We start from the raw sequence: 21925 nt of genomic DNA, 5'->3' as shown, positions 1-21925 counted from the left end.
CTTGATGCTGAGATGTAATTTATTAGAATCACATGACCACATTTCCTTACAACAGATTATGGATGTATGAAATAAAAGCACTTTAAATAATCGCTCCTCATGGTGGGCATGAGCTGACACAGTTGATTGGAAATATCCAAACATTACCACTGAACTTGAAATAAAACAAAAATAGAAACATTAGAAACATATCTGATTTAATCAAATAAAATAAGATGTTCTATCAATAACATTTATTTTCCAAAACAAATACCATATTACAAGACTGTCATTTTCAACAGAACTCTGAACTGTTTTAACTTTATCCTAAACAGCAGTATTACTCTAGAAAATTAAAGCATCTTATGTAAAACAAGAAGCCTATGTAAAGTTACTTGCACTTATAAAAAGATAAACAAATATGATGTACTGTTCAGCTTAACAGCAGCAAATACGACAATCAAACATAATTTAACAGTTTCACTAATCTACATTTAAACAAAAATCCACAAATAAAAATTTTCAAATCTATTAGACAACTCAAGACTTCTGTGATGCAATAATTAGCTAACCATCATCTCGGTTGTGATTTTTATTCATCTGGTATGAAAGTTGTTGAGATGTTGGAGTCAAAGCCTACCTGGCCCCGAAGACGGGAAACGGGATGCCAGAGTTTCGCACAAGGAGCGGAGACACTTGTGAGCCTAGAAAAACAATTAGTAACTAGTTCAGATCTACAGTTTTATATATTTATTTATTTTTCACATCTACTATAAATACCTGCAAAATAATATAAATACCCCACTATAAATTATAACTAGACTCCAACTCAGAAAGTACTTATGTCTTCAAATGGTGGTGTGTTGTTGTATATGAAGCGTAGCTTCACCTTTCTCAAGATCTGGATCGAATAGCATAGGTATCAACACCATACCTGGGAACATTATGCTGAAAATGTGGGCCAAATCTCATAATTTTAATTTTGTAATTTGTGCATTTGATTTAACAAACGTCCAAAGATCAAACTGTCCTGCAGGTTTTGCCTGACACTAGCATTGGGCTGCATGTTTTCGAACAGCATACCAACTTTGAAAGGTCACATGTTGAAGCAGAGAACACCGTCGAGAAAAAAACAGAAACATAAATTAAAAACCATATGATCCTTCTTGGTGTGCATATTACAACACATTTAGAAAACTTGTGCTAAACTTAATCTTTGACATTTACATTCATATGTTAAGAGTTTTTATGCCTTCAGTGCCGGACTTGGTCCAGAACTTGAAAATTTTTTGTGTGTGAAAAATGTGAGCCAGAGCCAGAGCCATATGTCTGGACAAAATATGTAAAGCTGTCAAACCCAGCTAACACAAACAATAATCCTTACTACTCATGTCAAAATACAAATGTATTACGGAGTGTTAGGTCTGTTGTAGATAAAAGAAAAAAAATATTCGCCACAGAGAAGCAAATTTCCACCAAAAAAACCCCCCAAATATGTTAAAATAAATTTCACAGGAAAAGACTGGATATTTTCTGATGCCAAAAAGTTGTAAATTTGAAAAAAAGAAATAAAATATTTAAATGTTTAAGGGAATAAATTTATGATATTAAAACAAAAACAAATGACTGAAAATATAAAGTCAGACATTTGTGACAATGACTGACAATGAGTGATAAATACAGGAGTTGACACTGGATATTTTCAAAAGCATATGTTGACTTCTTACAAATTTCCAACCTTACAATGTTAGAGAATATTATACAATAATCTACAATTACAATACTTGTGTAATTGTAATCCACAATTACAGTAATTGTGGATTATTGTAATTTCTTTTCTTGCAAGTTTACAACTTTTAGACAAAATTTTCAGCTTTATTTTTGTACATGAGTGCTAATCTGAAGATTTCTGAGTTTTTTGGCAGACATTTTCTCCTCAGCGGCCATTTTTCCTCTCTTATCTTCTATCTTCTAAAGCACACACTCCTTAATGACATTTTTGCCCGTAGATCTACGTTTGAAATCCTGCAATATCAGGTCTTTCAGCTGTAAGTCTCTGGTATCCTCCATAAACCATGGAGAATCCAGGCATGTCCAGTAATCTTTCATGTACTCCCTCACATGACTATCAAATGTTTCTATCTTTTTATTTGTGCAAGTGTGTGCATTGCTACAGTTTGTCTCCCCTGCTTATCCTCCCATTAAGATGATGCAAGTAGAAGGCGTTGGGAGCAGCACTGTATCAATATCACAGCAAAAGCAATGAAAGCAGCTTGTTGGGTCAAATAGCTCTGGTAACAGGTCTAATTGGATCTGTGTCAGGTTCTCACAGCAGGTACGTCCACCACTGGGAGCAGCAGGACAGAAATCAATACGCCCTTTCTGCATCCATGGACACGCTCTAATTCCATTAAAGGCCTTTCTCTCACTGAGCTTCTAGAGTAAAAGCGAAGTGAATGAATATGCATGGGCAGGTTAATGAAGGTCACTGCATTGATGTTGGAAAATTAGTTTGGCAAAGAAAAAGGACAGCGAAAACACCGAGATGTGTACGTGAGTCATCATTGGAGGCTTCACATTTATTAAAGCAAAACCTCTGCTGTCAGAAAGACTGCTCCTTTTAGCTCTAATCAGGCTTTCTAGCGCTATTTTATGGTGATCATCAAAAATCGTGTTTGTACCTATAGTGCAGCCCTGGTTCAGTCTCTTCAAAATCGAAGACGGTTCAGTAAACGGGCTGGTCAAGACCTTCGCTGGTTGATTCAGCTCCTCTTGAGCAGAGCAGGAGCTGGAGTCAGAGCTGGGCGTAGTGGGTGGAGAAGTGATGGCAACTTCCTAAAGAGCCAAGAAAAAAAAAACAATAAATATAACCTGAAGGTAATTTGTATTTCCTGAATTTAAGCTGTTCTTTTTTGGTAAAGTGAATAAAAATCATGTTTTTGTCACATTAGTTTTAGTTTGGCAGAGAGCGGCGGCGGTATTCCTGGTCTGGATCAGGTCTGGAGGTGCCAGAGGAGCAGATGTTTGTAACGTTGATTCATCAGTAAACGCTGCGCCTTGATCACTGCGGGGCACCGTTTGATCCATTAGGATGCCGCTGCATGGGTTCAGCTCTGTAACCTTTCAAAATACACAACAAGCAGTTGGATATAACAGATTACCTCATCTCAGTTTGAAGCTCAATAATTGATATAACTTCACTAAAGGGCAAAATGCATAAAAAATAAAAATCTAATTAAAGGCTTTTAAATTTATAATAAGATGAAATAAACCCATTTCACACTGATACTTAAGAGAAAAACAAAAAAGCAGGAGCAGAGTTCAGTTTCTATCCTGTGGTTAGTCCAGCCACAGGTGATATTTTTAACAAAGTTCTTTATTTATAGAATATTCTGACAATATCTAGAAATACAACATAAAGTCACATTCAATGGGGCAAAAACTACAGCCATCCATTCAGTGCAGATCATTAGTTTTACAATGACACACCTCACTCTCAACATGCAGTACAGCTGCTTTTCTTTCACTCTATATGACCTGAACTCCCCCTCTTTCATTTCAGATGCTGACATTATTATTTCTGCTTATCCATCAGCATAAAAAAATGAACAAAACAAACATAAGAAATATGCATCAGAATTTACTTTACCCATAAACAAACACTGCAGAGGAAATTATACTCGCCTCTCTTGTCTTACCATGAAATTCCCATGCTACAGATTTTAAATAATTTAGGTGTCTGATTTTCTGACTTTTATTAGTGCAGAAACAAACAGTCAAATCAAACACATTTTACAATGAAAGTAGTGGTCAACATACCTGAATATGAGGGATGAATTCACTCTCCTCAATCAGTTCCAGAGACGGCATCTCATCATCAACATCATCAACCTAAGCAGCAAAAATGAATCACATTTAAATTAGTTCATATTATAATTCTTAATACACAGAACTGGGATCAGGATTTTAGTTAAAAACTTTGCTTATTTTCATGCAAAAGTATTTAGACAACCAATACGGGCTAAATAAAAAAGTTTTGTGTTTAAGTCCCGGCCTGGAGACTTTCTGCTTGGAGTTTGCATGTGAAGATAAGAAGCAGCATTATAGTGATCAACCCTCCATCCACTGTCTAAAAAGAAAAACTTGGCTTTATTTTCTCTTTATAGTCTCAGATTTTCTGAAACTAGTGTCTAAAAGTCTTTACATAAATCTAAGCTAAAACATTTGACATGAAAACAAGCCAACATAAGGAAACTTCAATAATTTTTGTTAGTAATTAGCTTTTGTTACACCATTTTATTGTGTAGTTGAGTTTGTTATTATGGCAAAGTTTTATCCCCAACATTAAATCAACTATAACGTAAATCAAACAATAAGAAGAAATATGGCTTAATGTTAGAGTAACAATGTAAAGAGTCCTTCCTTGCATGTTTAGTTTAACAACACATACATTAACAGATGGGGAGACAGTCTTACAATCCAATATCCATTAAACAGCTCACTGATTGGCTGCCATCTTATTTACAGTCCAGCACCCAGCTATGACCTTCCAATAGTGCGACTGTACATTAAGCAGTATTGGGCAGCAGCTCCTCCTTCAGTCAGATGATGTGTGTGTTTCATCCAACAGTACACGCTGGCTGTGTTCATGTGTGTACTTGTGGTGCTCTGGGCCAGCAGCCCTGACTGTATGGCTGGCAAGATAAGAGCGACGGACAGCGGGGAACAAAAGCTCCACAGCCACACAGAGACTGCGTGTGAAAACGGAAGCAAGAGGAGAAATGAGAAAAGAATCGAGGACAAGTCAGCCAAAAATTACGACCAAAATGTCAGATTATTGAGCGTTTTCTGATTGTGCAGAAACATTACTCCCATTTCTTTGAGAGTCAATCACAGCTACACATGCAGAAAGCTAAATTATATTATTGTTCATTAAAATAAAAAACCCTCAATCTCAAAGCGATCAATACGTAACAATAGTTATGAGCTGCATTTCAGATATTTATTTCTTCCAGTCACTAGTTATTCAGCCCCTCCCAGGAATTGAACACATTCTGGCCTGTTCCCAACATAACAGGATATCTGGGAAAATTTAGCCTTTGAGTCACAAAAACTGTATAATAACACTAAAGATTAATATTAATAAAAACCCCAATCAAGGAGTCTGCAACAAATAATGCACTAATCCATCCACATACTTGCTTTGACATGGTTCCCAATCGACATCGTCTTGTGTTTTACTTCATATACTAATAAAAGTGGCTCAACTTATATATCAGGCTATATAAAAGAACTTTCTGGCACCATGTTTAAACAGGAAGTAGTGGTTGTTTTGAAGCAATCTGATTGGCTTCAAAACCAATCAGATTGCTTCTGGGTTTGGCATGTTTAAAACAATGGTCAGGGGCAGATCTGTGAGTTCATATGAATGAAAACCTTTCTGAAACCGATTCCATGTGTAGATATTAATTTCTACAATGAACCGGCTACGTTTTTGCAAGGCCACAGACGCACACAGAGAAAAGCCTGCCTTTCATGGAGGAATGGAACATTTTTTCTGAATTACTTGCCATTTGTTGTTCTTCCACAAAATTCAAAAATGTGTTTTTGGTGAAGTATAGATAAAAACATGAACTCATATTTATCTTCTCAAAAGGCAATGTCAGTAACAGTTTAATCATTTATATTTGTATTTCAAATTACCACTATCCTTAAGGTTAGGAACAAGACTTTGCCCAGCTTTAATTACTGAGGTTTTGAATAATATGATGTTAATGCGTTTGGACTACCTTCACAGAGTACTCCTTGGACTGTCCAGAACCGTCTCCTGACTTAAAAGATAAAATCAGCTCCTCGTCAATCTCTGGCAGCTCAACCATTCCTTTTCCCATGTACAGACTCACTGGTGTGACCTTGGGACACAGCTGAGGCGAGAAAACATGGCAAAAACTCACAACCTAAACACAAACACAGCATATAATTTATATTGATTCATAGCGACACATCATACTGCAGTGTGAGATGTTCCAGGGCACAGGACAAACTTAGATGTGTTTCTGATGCAGCTTCAAAATAAAATCAACAAGTTGATTTAAAATCTTTACCGTTTTCCATTTTATCTTAAATAATACATTTTCCTGTCTATTCCAGAGTTCTTTTACCATACTTTTCCAAACTTTAAACTCCAGAATTCTGTCTTCTAACCATTTCAAAGTTTAAACACAGAAGTTCACAGCAACATTATGGGAGATCTTTCTATAGCGGTCAGGCTTTAAATATGCCACCTGCAAAACCACCAAGAGGCAGGAATAAAGGACAGGATAGAAGGAAGGAGAGGAGCAACAAAAGACAAAAAACAAAACAAGAAACCAACAAGACACAAGCAAGAACACTGTAAAAGAACACAATCTTTGCAAGTATTTTCTAGTCTAGTTTGTAGTGTAAATACTTAAAATAGGAGGTTGTTTTAAGTCAATAATTCCTTAATATTGATGAAAAAGTACCAATTCCACTGACACATTAATTCACTTATAACATGGGGAACATTTCTTGTCATAAGTGAAATAAGACATTTGGTTAATGTTGATTATAAATATTCCCAATTTACTTAAAAATAGATGCTATATTTTGCTAAAACGTTACTTGCAAATTAGCATTGTCTTATTTGAAGGAAAAAAGGGAATGAAGGAGGTAAAAAATTAAAATGGAGGGAAGGACACAAAAAGGAAGGAAAGAAGAACACAAGGGAGGAACAAATGATACGAGAAAAGAAGGATTATTTTGTGAGACTTACTATTGTAGCAGTTGCAGGATCGCAGGCGATGCCATGGCCTTGGTTGATAAGGGCTGTGTGTATGTAGATGTCCTGATCGGTGTGTGTATCACACAGGAATAGCTGCAGCACTTCTCCAGTGTAGCAGTCCAACGCGCCTACCAGGGTCTGATCAGAGCACAGCCTCCGAAAGGAAGCTGTGGATTCTGCAGTCCAGGTATCCTGCAGTGAACCAGAAACAGACGAGGACGTCAGAAAACATCAATGTTTCCTCCTAAAAATGTCTTAGATTTGAACATTCTTCTTTGGTGTCAGTAAATATAAATTTAATAGGGTTTGTACACTTTTCCCTTTTTTGTGGAGCCTGAAAAGTGTTTATTTAGGGTGAGAATTACAATTCCTTTTCTATTTTTAGGCCAAGGGGGTGAATACTTTTTACAGCCACTGTACAAACTTATCTGTGACCTGTCTGCTCTGTCCCTTGCTCCTCATGATGTTGTTTGTTCTCTACAAACAGTATCATGTTTGTCTGTAAAGGACAAAGTTGCATTTATACTGAGGTCCAATAACCTACATGTGACCTTTATTTACTAAGCAAGTGGCTGCACTGGATTTTGTTTAGCAGTATCTGAGTGCAGGAAGCCGTTCATCGTTGTTATAATCTACTTTTTAATGTATTTTACCATTGAAATAGATAAAACATGTAAACACAGGAAAACTGTTTGCCACTTTTCATCTTGTTTTTGGAAAACAAAACATATCATCCAGTTTCATTTAAACTTACTGAAGCTGGCTTGATTCCAGCAAGTATTGAAGGAACTGCTTGTGCTGGAAGAACAGAAAAACTGGACCTGCAAAAAAGAGAAACGATAGAGAGGAAAAGAAAACTGAAAACACAATAAATAACGAACAACATTTGTGCAACAGAGCCTGATAGTATACGTACTTGAGGAATTTCAGGCTGGCAATCGGGACCAACGTTACATCACCGAAGTCGACGTAAAACACCTCAACATGAGTGGAGTTTAGCACTTTGTGGATCACGACTCGGTAGAACCATATTGCATTGGGCGACACACAGCAGACCTGACCCTGCCTAACAAATGGCTCCAGAAGCTGGTACCGCTCCGACACCTCAGGACAGGTGTAACAACGTCTAAGAGACAGGAGATCGATGTCATGTATTAAACTTTATAACCTTATAAACCACTAATGGGGGGAAAAACAGATAGAATAACCAAAATAACTCTCTGTGAATCTTCTTCACCAGAGTTTAAGTTGCCACCACCTCATGTCAAACATTAGGCTCTCCAAAGCGCGCGCTTCCTCCGTCTCACTGAACCGGATGTAGAAAGATCCTGGTGACTCCACCTGCTCCACCAAGACTTCCACCAACTCTCGAGCCTGGTGGCGGGTCGGCGGGTTGAGACGCTCATTTTGCATGGCGTCCAGCGGCACGGGCGACCTGCTATGCACCTGCATGGCCGGGTACATCTCAGGCGTCTCCATGACGACAGACTAAGGTGAGAAGAGTCAGAAAAATGTAGCTGTGGAGCTCTAAACATTAAGCAATTTACATGCAAGCGTAAATTACTAAAACATAAGCGATTTAGTTTAAAGGAAAAGTGTTGGATTGCATTGCAAATTGTATGTTATGTTGTAACATGACATGAGGAAATGCAGGTTTATTGTCACTTTTACTGACAAAGTGTTAATAGGTGATGCAGTGCAGCACTCCGTATTGCTGCTCCTTATTGTTTTTCTTTGTGTGGTCTTACCATTTCTTGAATGTTGGATTGACTACAAAACTCCAACTGATTATTCCCGTTATCGGATGTGACGTTCTCGCTTCCGTTTTCCCACAGAGATTCTTCTAAGGTGAAGTAGTAGCTCTTGCCTGGTATGTCAGTATTTCCATCAATTTCCCCTGAACCTGGAAAAATTATAAAGACAACTCCCGTTCTCTCTTGAGTCAAAGATACTGTTCAATATTATGGTCATTTCTAGTCTGGTGAAAATAAGATACTTTACCCAACACACTGTCTATAATCTAAAAAAAATTATTAAATTCATCCTTTAACCACAATAAAAAATAATTTGTAAATCTAAGTGATCAGGCTCCGCTTAGCTGTTTTCATCACAGATGATAAATACTCTTTCCAGTGCTTGACGCTCTACACTTGCTACAGTTCTACTGAAAATAAGGCTCAGTAGGAGTAACATCTGAACAGAATGTTTTCTTTTATATAATGTAAAAAATAAAAAATCAACTTCAACTCACTCACTGATTATTTTGTGTCTGCTCTGTCCCATGATAAATGGCTTTACTGTACTAAATATCACTGAACACAATGTAAAAACTGCAGGAACACAAACTGACAGGCATTTGTGTTTTTGGAAAAACACAGCATTAAGCAGATATATTATTTGTCATTGGTTACTTTTTTGTGATTTCCAGCCAGTCCTAAAATGTGTAAATAAATGTGTAAAAAGTGAAAGTCACATGACATGAATAACAAAAAACCATTTTAAACTAGCAGTCAGTACAGATCAAATACTGGAAAGTGGTGATCAAAGAGGCATCAAAACAGAAAATAACTTTTTTTTCAGTCAGTTAAAAAAAATGTTTTTTTTACTGACTTTTTTTGTTTGATTGTTTTGTGTATATAGCAAACAGGATGCTATATAAACCCATTTGTTTTAAGTCAATATCAGAAAGTTTAGTGAAATATGCTTTAGTGTATTTAGTTAGATAATCTGATAATCTCTTGACTTCCTGTTGGATTTTCTGCATCACATTTCTTATTTAATTGTTGAAGTCTAATACAATGCAAGTACATTGGACTATTTATATAGTCATAAAAAAAACAGAGTTCAGCAGAGCAGACCTAAAAAAAAAAAAGAAAAGAGAAATCTCCACGTTTACTATGTGATTTGTTTGGTAAATAATTTAGAAGTCATAAGTGAGCATACGCACCTGGTTCCATGTTGTCACGATCCCTTAAGTCTACCACTATGTAGCTGTTTCCACTGTTGTCCTCTGCTGATCTTAAGTGGAAAATGTCACCCAGGGCACCAACAAGCTCAGTTACACTGAGAAAGCCCCACTGTAAATATGGCAAGTCTTCTCCAAAAAGTCTCTAAAGGAGGTAAAAATGTCAAAAAAGATTAAAATATGTGTTTTATATACAGTACATGAATATAAATATAACACGAACAAGAGAATACCTAATTTATATGTTTCTTATAATATTAGCAAACATAAAACAATTTAGTATAAGGTAATTTACCTTATACTCGGCAGGAAGATCGTGAATTGATATTCCAGCACTCGACTCACCAACAACCTGTAGATTGTTATAAATTTGTTAGTCTTGTCACCATAAAATTTTATTTTATTTCAAATATGAAGAGCATTAGGAATTAATTCCCTACTAGATATCAATAAAACCCTGCAACACAAAAACAAAATTATAAAGAAAATAAAACATTATTATAATTTACATATTTGTAAAAGGAGTTTGAAGTACAAACTTATTTAATCCCACTCCTTGTCCAAAAACATAACTTGTTCCTTTGTTTTCTTATTGTATATTATACTGTAATAGCTATAATAAATTCAATAAGACTTAAACAATATTTTTTTTAAATACTTGCTTCTTAACAATTAGTAATGTAAGTTCTCTATGGGATCAATAAAGAATTATTTAATTTGAATTAATTTCTCTATGTAAATACAACATAAATTTCCATTGACTATATACTATATATATATTTTAATTAAAAATTTCTTAAGGTTTTCTGGTTGAAATCCAAGTTTCTGGTTGTAATCAAATTTATTTAAGGTGACGGACTTTGTGAGAAAATGGTGCTTTTATTTTGTTGGTTTTGTGAACGTCAGTGAGGCAGACAGATGTGACTGCTTGAGGGAAACGGTTTTAAATCACAGCTCCTGATTTATTCTCCATGTCATCCCGCTTTTTGCAATTTTGCTGCTGTACACAAACGAACCATGATGGCAGGTGGGAGACATCCACACAGTGTCTCTTTGCCAAATCATGCCAGCTTCAAGGAAGGTGTGTATAAACTGGTGTGAAATCTGACCTTTCGTAGCTTGTCCTTCAGCTCTTGACTAACAGTACCAGCAACACTGTTCTCCAAGATCTGATGTTGGAGCTCCTCCTCAAGCTAATAAAGATATGGAAAAAACACTATGTCAGGAAACAAGACAGCTCAATTATGGACACTGGGACGTTCCTTTATGCAATGTAGTTCTTTAACAAATATGTTAATCATGACCATTCTTGTATTTCTGCCACCATATGTAAAAATGACTGCTTGACTGATTTCAACCTCAATGCTTAGCATGCATCTAAAATATAGAAAAGTTCTTATACTTTCTACAACATTTATTTTTGAATATATTCACATTAGCCACAAAATTTCAAGATTTAATAAATAATTCAGCTTCCTTAAAGTTTACCTATTATGCTTGATGAACAGGTTAGGATGGGTTTATGACAGGGGTGGGCACTCCTGGTCCTCGAGGGCCGGTGTCCTGCAACATTTAGATGTGTCTCTAATTCCCCGAGTCAAATAATGAGGTCATTAGCAGGACTCTGGAGAACCTGACTGCACTTGGGAGGTGATTCAGGTGTGTTGGACCAGGGAAACATCTAAGAGTTGCAGGACACCGGCCCTCGAGAACCAGGAGTGCCCACCCCTGGTTTATGAGCTATACAAAACATGTTCATTACATTTTTTACAAAAAGATTCTTGGATAATGAGATTTTAGTCTGTTCAGTTCTGCCTGTTTTGAGTTCCATTCAGAATGAGCTGTTTTAGGGCGTCTTGTCACTTTAAGTCCAAATAAGCTTGCTTGCCAGGCCCCCGATTGACATGAAAATGGGTGCAAATACACTGCTCAAAAAAATAAAGGGAACACTCAAATAACACATCCTAGATCTGAATGAAAGAAATATTCTCATTGAATACTTTGTTCTGTACAAAGTTCCATTTGCACAACAGCAGGTGAAATTGATTGTCAATCAGTGTTGCTTCCTAAGTGGACAGTTTGATTTCACAGAAGTTTGATGTACTTGGAGTTATATTGTGTTGTTTAAGTGTTCCCTTTAGTTTTTTGAGCAGTATAGATAAGCGTGAATGTAGATACACTTGTAGATATTTGAAAATCATTAGTAGAGCCTCCTGCACATCAAACAAGAATGCAGCAAGTGGTTCCTGAATGGCAAATCAGCAACAAAACACTTGTCTTTTCCATCAGCCATTGTACAGCAAATATCTGTAAAACCAGCTAATCAAACGTGCTGGAGCTCCACTTGGGTTGCTAGGTAACGAATGGTAGCGAATGAGATATATATACTGTCGGGATTATTATGTTTTTTTTAAGCGCATGGGACATTTCAGTAGCAGTTGAGACCCAAAAGTAGGTACAAAAACATGCAAAATATGAATTTTGCATAATAGGTATACTCTAATATTGAACAGTAAGGAGTCATATGTCAGGTGCAACAGTAAAACCTCTTGAGAACAAACCTTAAGTACATTTTGATGAAACAGGCCACCATCTTCACAGGGTACTTGTTCAGAGTCAGGGTTGCTCTCCAGCAGCTCCGGTGAGTGACTCCCAGGAGACATGTCATGGTCAGGCTCCAAAGTCGTTTCAGGTGGCGTCAAAGGACTCTGATTCACTAAAACTTCACCAGACAAAGTGTTTTATGAACGGGAAAGTAAAAAATTCAACAAACAGTTTCTGGGAACTTCCAATACCTAACTTTCCAAAACAAACCTGGAGATTTTGTCGTCGTAGGATCTTTGATATCAGAATTATTGCAAATTGGCCTGTGAGAGGAAACCGACGGCGGCTTTATCGGTCCGGTTCTACTTGGTGTGCTGAACGGTCTCACGGGTGGCCTGGGAATCATGAACGGTCTCATGACATTTTGAGACCATTCATAATTCTCTGCCTCAGTTTTCAGATAGAGAACTGAGCCCAGCCTCCCTTGCTGGATTCTTATCATGTCTTTTGCTGCCTCCAGCATCTCTCTGGTGGAGTAGAAACCGTAGTTATGGATACGGAGCGGGAAGCCATAGAAGCGCAGATAGCAGGCCTCTAGCTCGGACAGTCTAAGTGGACCCTGAGAGAGATGAATTACACACATAACTCTCGTGTGGTTTCGTTCACAACCACAGACATGTAAACAGATAACACTACGCCTCACCTTAAATGTACATTCACCACAATGAAAAACATCATGCAAAGATTCCAGTAATAAGCAACAACATTAAATCTATGAAATTACATCTTCTGTTAAATTGTTTAAAACTGTTAAGATCAAAATGTATTGTTCCTCAAGCCAGAGAGACATTTTAAATTATATTTTTATAAATGAGGGCTGAAGTCTCTCCTACTTATTAATTTTGCCAATATGTTGTAAGCAACTTTTTTTGCCTACAAGTAAAGAAAATTATTTACAAAAATGCTGCCACTGAATTAAATTGAGTATTTTTCTTAGTATCAAGTATAACATTTTAGTATGGTGACCCATCACTTTTATTCTAAATAAAAGTCAAAGATTGATGTAAATGTGATGTTACCTTAGAGTCATACCTGGGAGAGCAGGATGCGGAGCTGTGCCCTCAGGTTGGCAGGGAGGGCTAGAGGAGGACGACCTCTTCTTGGGAGCGATGAAAATGAAGGCCGAGGACAGTAACGAGGAGAAGAAAACTTCTTGATCTTCTCAGACTTCGACATCCGCTGGTTGGCCACTAGAAACTCGATGTTTTGGGTGCTCTCGTCACTCACAGCTGGAGAGTCACATAAATGCAACAATGTGTTAGTGAGAAAGAACTAAAAACCTCAAACTTTACGTTCAGACTCGGGAATTCAAAACTATTTAGAAAACCTTAAAAAAATGAAAGAAGTCCTAGTTGGTAAATGAATCAATAAAGAATTCAAATGAAACAGCTTTACAACTACAACATAAAAATTTTAAAATGACAAAGAGTCATGAAAACCAAACAGAACATCAGTGAGGGTACAGATACCACTTCACCTCAGCCTAAATGCACATTCACCACAATGAAAGATGGTGGTGACACCATCAAGCAGTACCTACCCTTTAAATATAAACTTCCATCTTCCCTGAAGTTCACAGAAACGACCTCTGGCATCTCCTGAATCATATCCATAACATTCCTGAAACCCAGGACTTTCAGGGGCATCGGATGTCCCAACATGGCGACATAGTCTCGTCTGAGTTGGTCAGGGTCCAAACCCAGTTTACTTGAAGTGAGAAGGGATCGAACATCCTTCTTCAGTTTTGCTAAAAGTTCCTCTTGGCTCATGTTGTCTGCTTGAATCTGGATTAGATCAAAAAAGTTGAGAATTACAAGTCAGCTTGTGCTAACGCCCACACAGTCTCATGTGAAAACCACATTAAATATTAAGTTATTCCAAAATATATGTTCAATATTGTCTTTTTCTTACTATTTAGCTGATTTTGCTTCAGGTAAACATAAAATAACACCTCCACCTCCATGCTTTACAGTTTGTAGGGATGTTTTTTTCTTGTAATGCACCATTTTGTTTACTCCAAAACATATCCTCCATTTTGGTATCTAAATAAATACATTTTGTTTTTGTTGGAGAATAAAATCCCATAAACTTGTGCAGTCTATTGCTGATTGTAGAAGCCTCTACTTTAATACCAGCAATAGTAAAAGGCCTGTAGTAACAGACAATATGGCGTACCAAAGGTAGCCTGACTACATAGCAGTTCAACATATGTTGATCCTCAGAACATTCATCTGTGAAAGAAATTATGCATTAAATTTAAAATCACGACTTTAATTTTGTATGCACTTGAAAACTGTGACGCAGGCGCATATGTTGAGTACAACGTGACTTGCAAACACATTTCCTGGTATTTCAATACGAGAAATCTCAATGAAACACATGTGGCCACACGATCGCCTACTTACAAATGTATATATTTTTTTTTACTTAACAACAAAGTAGAAAGTAAATCTCCACTTAGTTTCAATGCCAAATTGTTAAGAGTTTTCGACTCGCCTTGGCTAAGAAAGAAAGTCACTGCAATCCAACGAGGCGTCCGCCATCTTTCTTTAGCATATTAGCGACAATAATATTGTGTCAACAACGTGGCGGTAAATTATATGGGAGTTTTTCTATATTGTGTTCAATTGCGAATTAATGTATTAACTCTGCAAAATGTTGTAATTTGGGAGAAAGTACCCTGGAGCTTCCCGTGGTCAGAAAATCTCAAGGCTGTAGCTTAACTTGTTCGCTAGGTTTAGCCTCAAAATTAACAAGAGCAAAATAATTCGTTTCTCCTCTTTCTAATGCTCAAATGACCTTATAATCTCCCCAGGCGCATTAAGAAGAAATAGTTAAAATTACGTAAAGTCCAAACTATAATGGCAAAATTTCTAACCACGCATGTTTAACTGTATAGCTAATTCATCTCTCAACATCTGTCATTTGTTTCAACCAGACTACCATGTCGCACAATCAGCAAAATACCGAAAGAGGGGGGAAAAGTTTTCAGTTAAACAACCACATCTGAATTTGAAAGAAAACCTAATGTAAACTTTCTTTTGTTCCGCTTGAACGCTTTCCCTCCGAGCTTAAATACATAAAACACAACCTAGTGGTACAGCACCAACACGCAGAAATGCAGTTTGGTATTAAAACAACTCAAATAAGAAATTAATAATAATAAAAATTCAGATTTATAACTCCACGGGAAATTTGACCTACCTAGTCGGATTCATAAAATGATTGGGAGTAAGAAGGAATCAATAAAACAGGTGTCGATCCTGACATTGGCTCCGCACCATTGGGAAGCCGGTGCGACAGGAGGCGTGCCGAGTGGGCGGAGTTTCTACTTCAACCAGGGATGGTAAGAATCCAATCAAGCTCTAGCTTCGAAGTCAGACAAGACTATTACTCAAGTGGGAGCGCCTTTTGACAAGACTAACAATTGTGCGATCTACAAATCTGCATTTTATGGCGAATTGCTCAAAGAAAAAGTAAGAAGCCCCCATTTGAAGTGAAAATAGGTGGAAACCTAACACTTTGTATAACCAGGAAACCATATCCCCACTGTGTAGCATGGTGATGGCTGCATCACGTTATTGAGATACTTTTCAGCAAGAACAGGGGAGATAGGTGAAGATAAATGGGAATCCTAGAAGAAAACTGGTTAGTGGGTACAAAAGGCTTGAGACTGGATGGAGATTCACACTAAAGTACAACCAAAGTTACAGTAGAATGAGTCTAACTGAGAATTGTCAGCAAGATCTTTACATATTTTCTTCATCTATTCCAACTGAGCTTTTATTATTGTCCATAAAAGGACATACAAGTAAGTCTCTAGATGTGACAGGCATGTAGAAATACTCTACTGATACTGTACATTACCGTCCAGCGGTGACACCTGTCAAAATATCCTGTTTAATTAAAGACACACTGGGGAGGGTATTGAATGTTCCCCTGTGTCAAAGCAATGATTATTTCTTGAGTGGTCTGAGTCAACACATTCCTAGTTTGGACACTCTGAGACTCCCTGAGCTTCTGCTTAATTAACCTCACATGTTTTCCCTCGCAAAATACGTGGTTGAAACTAAATGAAAACTTACATGGAAATGTCTTAATGGTTACACATTCAAAACTGAGGGCCTCTTAGAGCCACCAGTTTTTGGAAACTAAAGAAAACCCACATGTGTCTCCCAGAAAGGGTTTAATCAAGATGCCAACATAGGAGCTCCTTCTGTGACGCAACAACATTAATTATTGCAAAGTCACCATAATGCAAAAAGAAAACTAGCAATATCATTTAGGTTCTTTCTTTTAATGGAGACAATCTCCACATGAAAATGTTTCACTGTTGCCATGAATTGATCTTGTTTCTTGCAATGTTTCTTGCTATCTTAAAGGGAACTTATTATGCAAAATTAAAATTTTGCATGTTTTATACTTCCATTTTCAACTGCTTCTAAAAGTGGGCGAAGTGCTTAAAAAAACACTCAGCCATTTTTTGGCAATAAATTAATGTATTTTGGTGTCTGGAAAACCCTTCAGAATGTAACGTCACAAATCAGCAGGCACTGCTCCTCAACTATCAATCCCAACGAAGCCCATCCTGTTACCTAGCAACCTCAGCCCAGCCCTTCAAAGAGCATGAACACGTTTGGTCACCTGGTTTTACCCATGTATTCACTGTACAATATGTGTTTTGTTGTTGGCTTACCAACCACAAACCACCTCCTGCATTCTTGTTGACTGTGCAGGAGGCTCCAGTTCCGCTTTTCAAAGATGTACGGTTGTATAATTGCACATCTGTTTGCAGCTGTTTTCATGCATGAGTGTGAACGTTGAGTTGGGGGTGTGACCAGCAGCAGCTTATTTGGATTTAAAGTGACAAGAGGCCCTAAAACATCTCATACTAAAAGGAACTCAAAATAGGCTAAACTGAACAGGGTAAAATCTCATTATCTAATCATGATTTAGTGCAAAAATGTAATGAACATGTTTTGTATAATCCAGAACTGTATCCTAACCTGTTCAAGGAAGCATAATAGGTCACCTTTAAACATTTGTTACTCCCAGTGGCCCTCCCCTATGACTGCTGTTTAACTCCCACACTCAGACAGTCCAAACAATCCTTATCCAATCCCATCACCAGATTGTAGCACCTCAGACCTGAGCGTCAACTTCCATTTGAACCAGGTCCAAAATTTCTTCTCTCTTCAGGTCAGGAAAGCAGTACTGACCCAACAAAAGAAAACAGCTCCCCAGCCGTCACTCATACATTGCTTACAGCTGAATTTCCAGCAGATATGGAGAAGCCTGTCACTGTGAAGCCGAACCACAGATCCAGAGCAATGCCACGGAAGAAGGAAGGGGAGAGTGGAGCCCCAGTGCCTGAAAGAAGTCATCATCAGAAACCGCCAAAGGCAGGTCACCACGCTGGAGCTCCCTCGGTCAAGAAGGAGAAAAGGGAGATGGAGAAGTCAGACGCAAATCAGGAGAAGGTGGATGTGGAGAAAGAGGCAGAGGTTAAGCTGAAATCTACTGTGGTGGACATAGACCGTGTTAGAGAAACCAAAGTCCAGGAGGAAAACTTGTGGCTGCTGGAAGCAGCGGAGCAGGACGGTGAGTTAATGCACAGGAATATAATTGTTTGTTTTCCTTTTAGCATTTTTATGTTAGCTTTTGTATAGGCAGTTGAGTTCTGAAATCTTAAGTCAAGATTTAATTGAAGCACATGTTTGTCTTTCTGCATGTTGTGGTTGAACAGAGCGCTATCCATTTCTGCAGGTCTAAAGCACAAAAGCCTGGGAGTGTTTGAGTGGCTGCTGACGGTGTTTGCCTTGAATTTGGTTCTCCTCTTCCTTCCTATTTCCATCTGGTTCTGTGTCAAAGTATGAACTACAACTCCAAGATCAATTCACAGTGATCTACTTCAAATAACTGTAAAACTGTCAATAGAAATAGAAAAAACGCATCCGTGAATGGGAAGAATATGCATGCATTTTTTGACGGTTGTGTGAACCTAGATATCTCAAGCTTGTCTTGTACCGATAACTACAGTACATATCAACTAATTTTTTATTTAAAGCTTAGTAGTCATCCAATCTAAGCTGAATCTCAGATTCAAACTCATCTATGCACTTCAAGAAAAAGCTACATTGTAAAAACATAAAATATTTGTAAGTATTAATAAGTATTTGTGGTCTAGTTTGTAGTGCAAACATTGTTGAGTTGAGAGCTCTTATCTTGATTCACAGGTAGTGCGAGAGCACGAGAGAGCTGTGATTTTCAGACTTGGTCATCTACTGCGAGGGAAACCAAAGGGACCAGGTAGGCACAAATCAATTTCATTCTTTCCTCTTCATGCTGTAATATAAATTAACATATCTGATTTTTATTTTTTAATGATGATGAAAAACAAAATTCTTCAACAAAATATGGGTCAGAAGAGATGAAAGGCTATTTGATGTTGCTTTTCCCATTTCAACTTGTTATGGCCACAAACTTCAATGCATTTTGCTGGGATTTGGGATTAAAAAGCTGCGTAATTGTGAAGTATGAAGACAAATATACATAGTGTTCACACTTTATGTCTCTACCAGCTTAACACAAGAAAATACAGAGCATCTCTGAACATCAATTTTTAAGAAGGGATGCATCTAAGAGTTGCTGGAAAGTAGCTCAATAGGAATGGAGTTGGGCACGTCTACTGTGACTAACACTGTGACAATGTTAGTTGTTTTTTTACGTTGCACATTGATTTGTTGCCCAAGAACTTCTGACTTCAGCTGTGTTCCCTATCATATAGTTGCAAACTGCAACTGGATGTTTTCTAGCTTTCTTTTTGCCACTCTAACATACAAGCTGGAGTTGCTCTGGTGGCAGATTGTTCAACCCGAGCTGAGGGTTTCTGCAGCTCCTCCATATTACTATAGGCATCCTGGTTGCTTTTCTGATTAACACTCTCCTCCCCTGGCCAAACACTCTACCCTTAAACCACTAGAGGGAGGTGTTGTAAAGGTAATTAGAGATTAGAACACAGCAAATCAAAGTGGCAACCTGACAAACATACATGTGTTGCACTCCTACCTTCATTCATGCAAGTTCCATGTGTTATTTTAATTAAAAAATACTTTTACTCCCAGCTATGGCATCTATGTAGACACATTTACGTTTTTCAGCATCTTTGACACCATCACAGAAGACTTCTTGTCAAACAGTTTTATTGAGGGAACAGTCATGAAAAATCAAAACAACTTTGTCCTCTTTTTCTGATTTAGCCATAATGACAATACAAAACAAAACAAAAGTGGCAAAATTGAACAAGGACAATCCCGCATCCTATCCACCTCCCTTTTCCTATGACTTATATCTTATCACACCTTATCTTATTAAATCGAACCTTCTTCAATTAGAGTTGTCAATATATTGTAAAACGGGTTGCCAAATGTTATTGAATTGTTTCAATTTGCATATGCATCACCCTTTGTAGATTGTTAAAAATGTAAAAGTATTTCTTCTAATTTCATAACTATACACTACATTTGTTGATGTATCAAGTAAAGTCCAAAATGTGTGCATTCAAGATTTTGTCTAATGTGGAATGAAAAATATGGATTCCTTTTCAAATCGATGTTATTGTTGTTTCTTTTGTTGTATCAAAGTCTAACATTTTGTATTTGGTTTGAAAAATATGATGTTTACACTCCTTGAGGATTAGTATCTGGTGAGTAATAATAGCAATCAGCAGAAACAGCATAAAGCATGGTTGGTCACACATTAAGGTCATAAATCATGCCACATATTTCCGAGAAATGTTCTATAATACTGATGTTTACGCTCTGTCTTTTCTCTCCAGGCCTCCTGTTCTATCTTCCACTTCTTGACGTCTGCCACAAAGTTGACATTCGGCTCCGGATGTTGAAGGTTCCTTCTCACATGGTAAAACACACACTTGGCAGTCAGAAATAATCACACAAAAAGTAGCAATGAAATATCTGACTTTTTCCTACAACATCTTCCTGCAGGTGGTGACGAAGGACCTGGCGAGGCCAGAGCTGAGCGCTGTGTGTTATTATCAGATAGAGAATGTGGCTCTGTGCAGCGCAGCTCTGTCCAGCCTGACCTCGGTGCTACAGAGTCTGGTTCAGGCGGCCATCAGAGATGTTTTCGCCCAGCATACTTTCAGTCACATCCTGCAGCACAGGCGGAGGATCGGAGAGCAGATTCGGAAAACGCTGGACTCTGTCACTTGCCGCTGGGGAATCAGGGTGGAAAGAACTGACATGTAAGACATGTAATTGTCAGTTCTTTCCACTGACAAGAACTGACAATTTCAGAAATTTATTTCAGAAATTTTGTTAATTAATTTCTAAAATAATTTTCCAGTACTGTTGACTTACTTGAAATGTACAGAAGAGAATTAGAGCCAGAAAAAATGATCCCTCAGTGTCTTTCTGTTTGATTTTCATGTCAGAGACGAGCTCAGTTTTCCTGTGGAGCTACAGCAGAGCCTGGCTGCTGATGCCGAGGCCAAGAGACAACAGCAGTTCACTGTAAGGCATTGCATTTTAAAATCAGTTTCAGATACACTCTTTCTTCTTAATATTCTTGTTTTGCTTCATATATTGTAACAAACACAACAAAACTTATTTAGTATGTTTTATTAAGGTCCATTTTGAAATAATTTCTGGCTTCTCAGATGAAAGGGGACAAATACATTTCAGGTCTTTCTGGTTGCTAGCAGGTGAAGGCATCAGAAAGGGAGACAGCTGCCTGGGAAGGTTTTAGAGCCTCATTCCGTCATCTCCAGCCTGCGTTGGTCCTTCCTCTCGTCCCAGATCTTCTCAACATGAACTCTGACCTGACCTCCCTCCCACCGCCACCTCCTCTCTCTGAAGACGGAGGAGACATGATGGCGGCATCAGAGAGAGACTCTCCGATGATGTGACATAACGAACATTTCATTAATATTTTAGTAAAAATATTTTGCTAAATGGATGTAATTTAATCACATTGGGTCAATATACTATTTAACATTTTAAATAAAAGCTGAATGCAGTTATTTTCAAGGTAACAAAGACATATATATATATATTACAAATAAATGTTTTTTGGAAGGAATGGGCAGAAAAATAGAATAAAAATATTAATATTACAAGTAAAACTTTATTTACTGAGTACCTTTCAAAGTATAAAAATGTAAACGGAATTAAGAAATGCGATTTTAAAATATGTTTTTATTTGTATTTTTAAAGACTTAACAGGGGCATATGGATGCAGAAGCCCTCTGATATCATCTGTGAAAAGATCTCCAATAAATTCCACTCTAAAATAAACTGGAAACCAGTGTAGTTTCATCAAAATCAAAGTCATATGAAAATATTTATATTCACCAGAAAACAAACACCAGAACATCTGCAGATTATTCTAGGTGCAAAAGTTGCAGTTTCATTATTGTTCAAACTTTAACATTGTTTAAACTACGTGCATTTATTTATATTCAGCTTATGCACAATTATATTATCTTTCTTGCCATTAAATATAATGAAATATCAAAATATATTCATCATTTTAATTTCAATTTATGAAATAGC

The 21925-nt window shown here is 37.4% G+C and overlaps 2 protein-coding genes across 3 annotated transcripts; one reads left to right on the top strand and one right to left on the bottom strand.

The window, feature by feature from the left end:
* Nucleotides 1-15659, bottom strand: tdrd5 (tudor domain containing 5). The gene is made up of 18 exons (XM_028026694.1): nucleotides 15555-15659; nucleotides 13891-14134; nucleotides 13383-13579; nucleotides 12561-12909; nucleotides 12308-12468; nucleotides 10856-10939; nucleotides 10042-10098; nucleotides 9729-9891; nucleotides 8530-8684; nucleotides 8040-8269; nucleotides 7698-7907; nucleotides 7536-7602; nucleotides 6773-6973; nucleotides 5769-5903; nucleotides 3799-3870; nucleotides 2926-3099; nucleotides 2661-2814; nucleotides 1-683 (listed from the first exon to the last, which is right to left on the bottom strand). The coding sequence occupies exons 2-18, from the start codon at nucleotides 14117-14119 to the stop codon at nucleotides 616-618; spliced, it is 2706 nt and encodes a 901-aa protein (XP_027882495.1). The 5' UTR covers nucleotides 14120-14134; nucleotides 15555-15659; the 3' UTR covers nucleotides 1-615.
* A 1828-nt stretch (nucleotides 15660-17487) lies between these two features.
* nphs2 (NPHS2 stomatin family member, podocin) lies at nucleotides 17488-21427 on the top strand. 2 transcript variants are annotated; one of them, XM_028026696.1, is made up of 7 exons: nucleotides 17488-17951; nucleotides 18117-18220; nucleotides 18587-18659; nucleotides 20188-20270; nucleotides 20357-20616; nucleotides 20806-20884; nucleotides 21076-21427. In XM_028026696.1, the coding sequence occupies exons 1-7, from the start codon at nucleotides 17636-17638 to the stop codon at nucleotides 21277-21279; spliced, it is 1119 nt and encodes a 372-aa protein (XP_027882497.1). In that variant the 5' UTR covers nucleotides 17488-17635; the 3' UTR covers nucleotides 21280-21427. The 2 variants fall into 2 exon arrangements, with proteins under 2 accessions (XP_027882497.1, XP_027882496.1); XM_028026695.1 differs by having other exon boundaries at nucleotides 21073-21427.
* The last annotated feature ends 498 nt before the right edge of the window (nucleotides 21428-21925 follow it).

The sequence above is a fragment of the Xiphophorus couchianus genome, chromosome 9 (genome assembly GCF_001444195.1).
Source record: "Xiphophorus couchianus chromosome 9, X_couchianus-1.0, whole genome shotgun sequence".
NCBI lineage: Eukaryota > Metazoa > Chordata > Actinopteri > Cyprinodontiformes > Poeciliidae > Xiphophorus > Xiphophorus couchianus.
The sequence above is the reverse complement of the archived record's forward strand: the minus strand, read 5'-3'. Positions and strand labels throughout refer to the sequence as shown.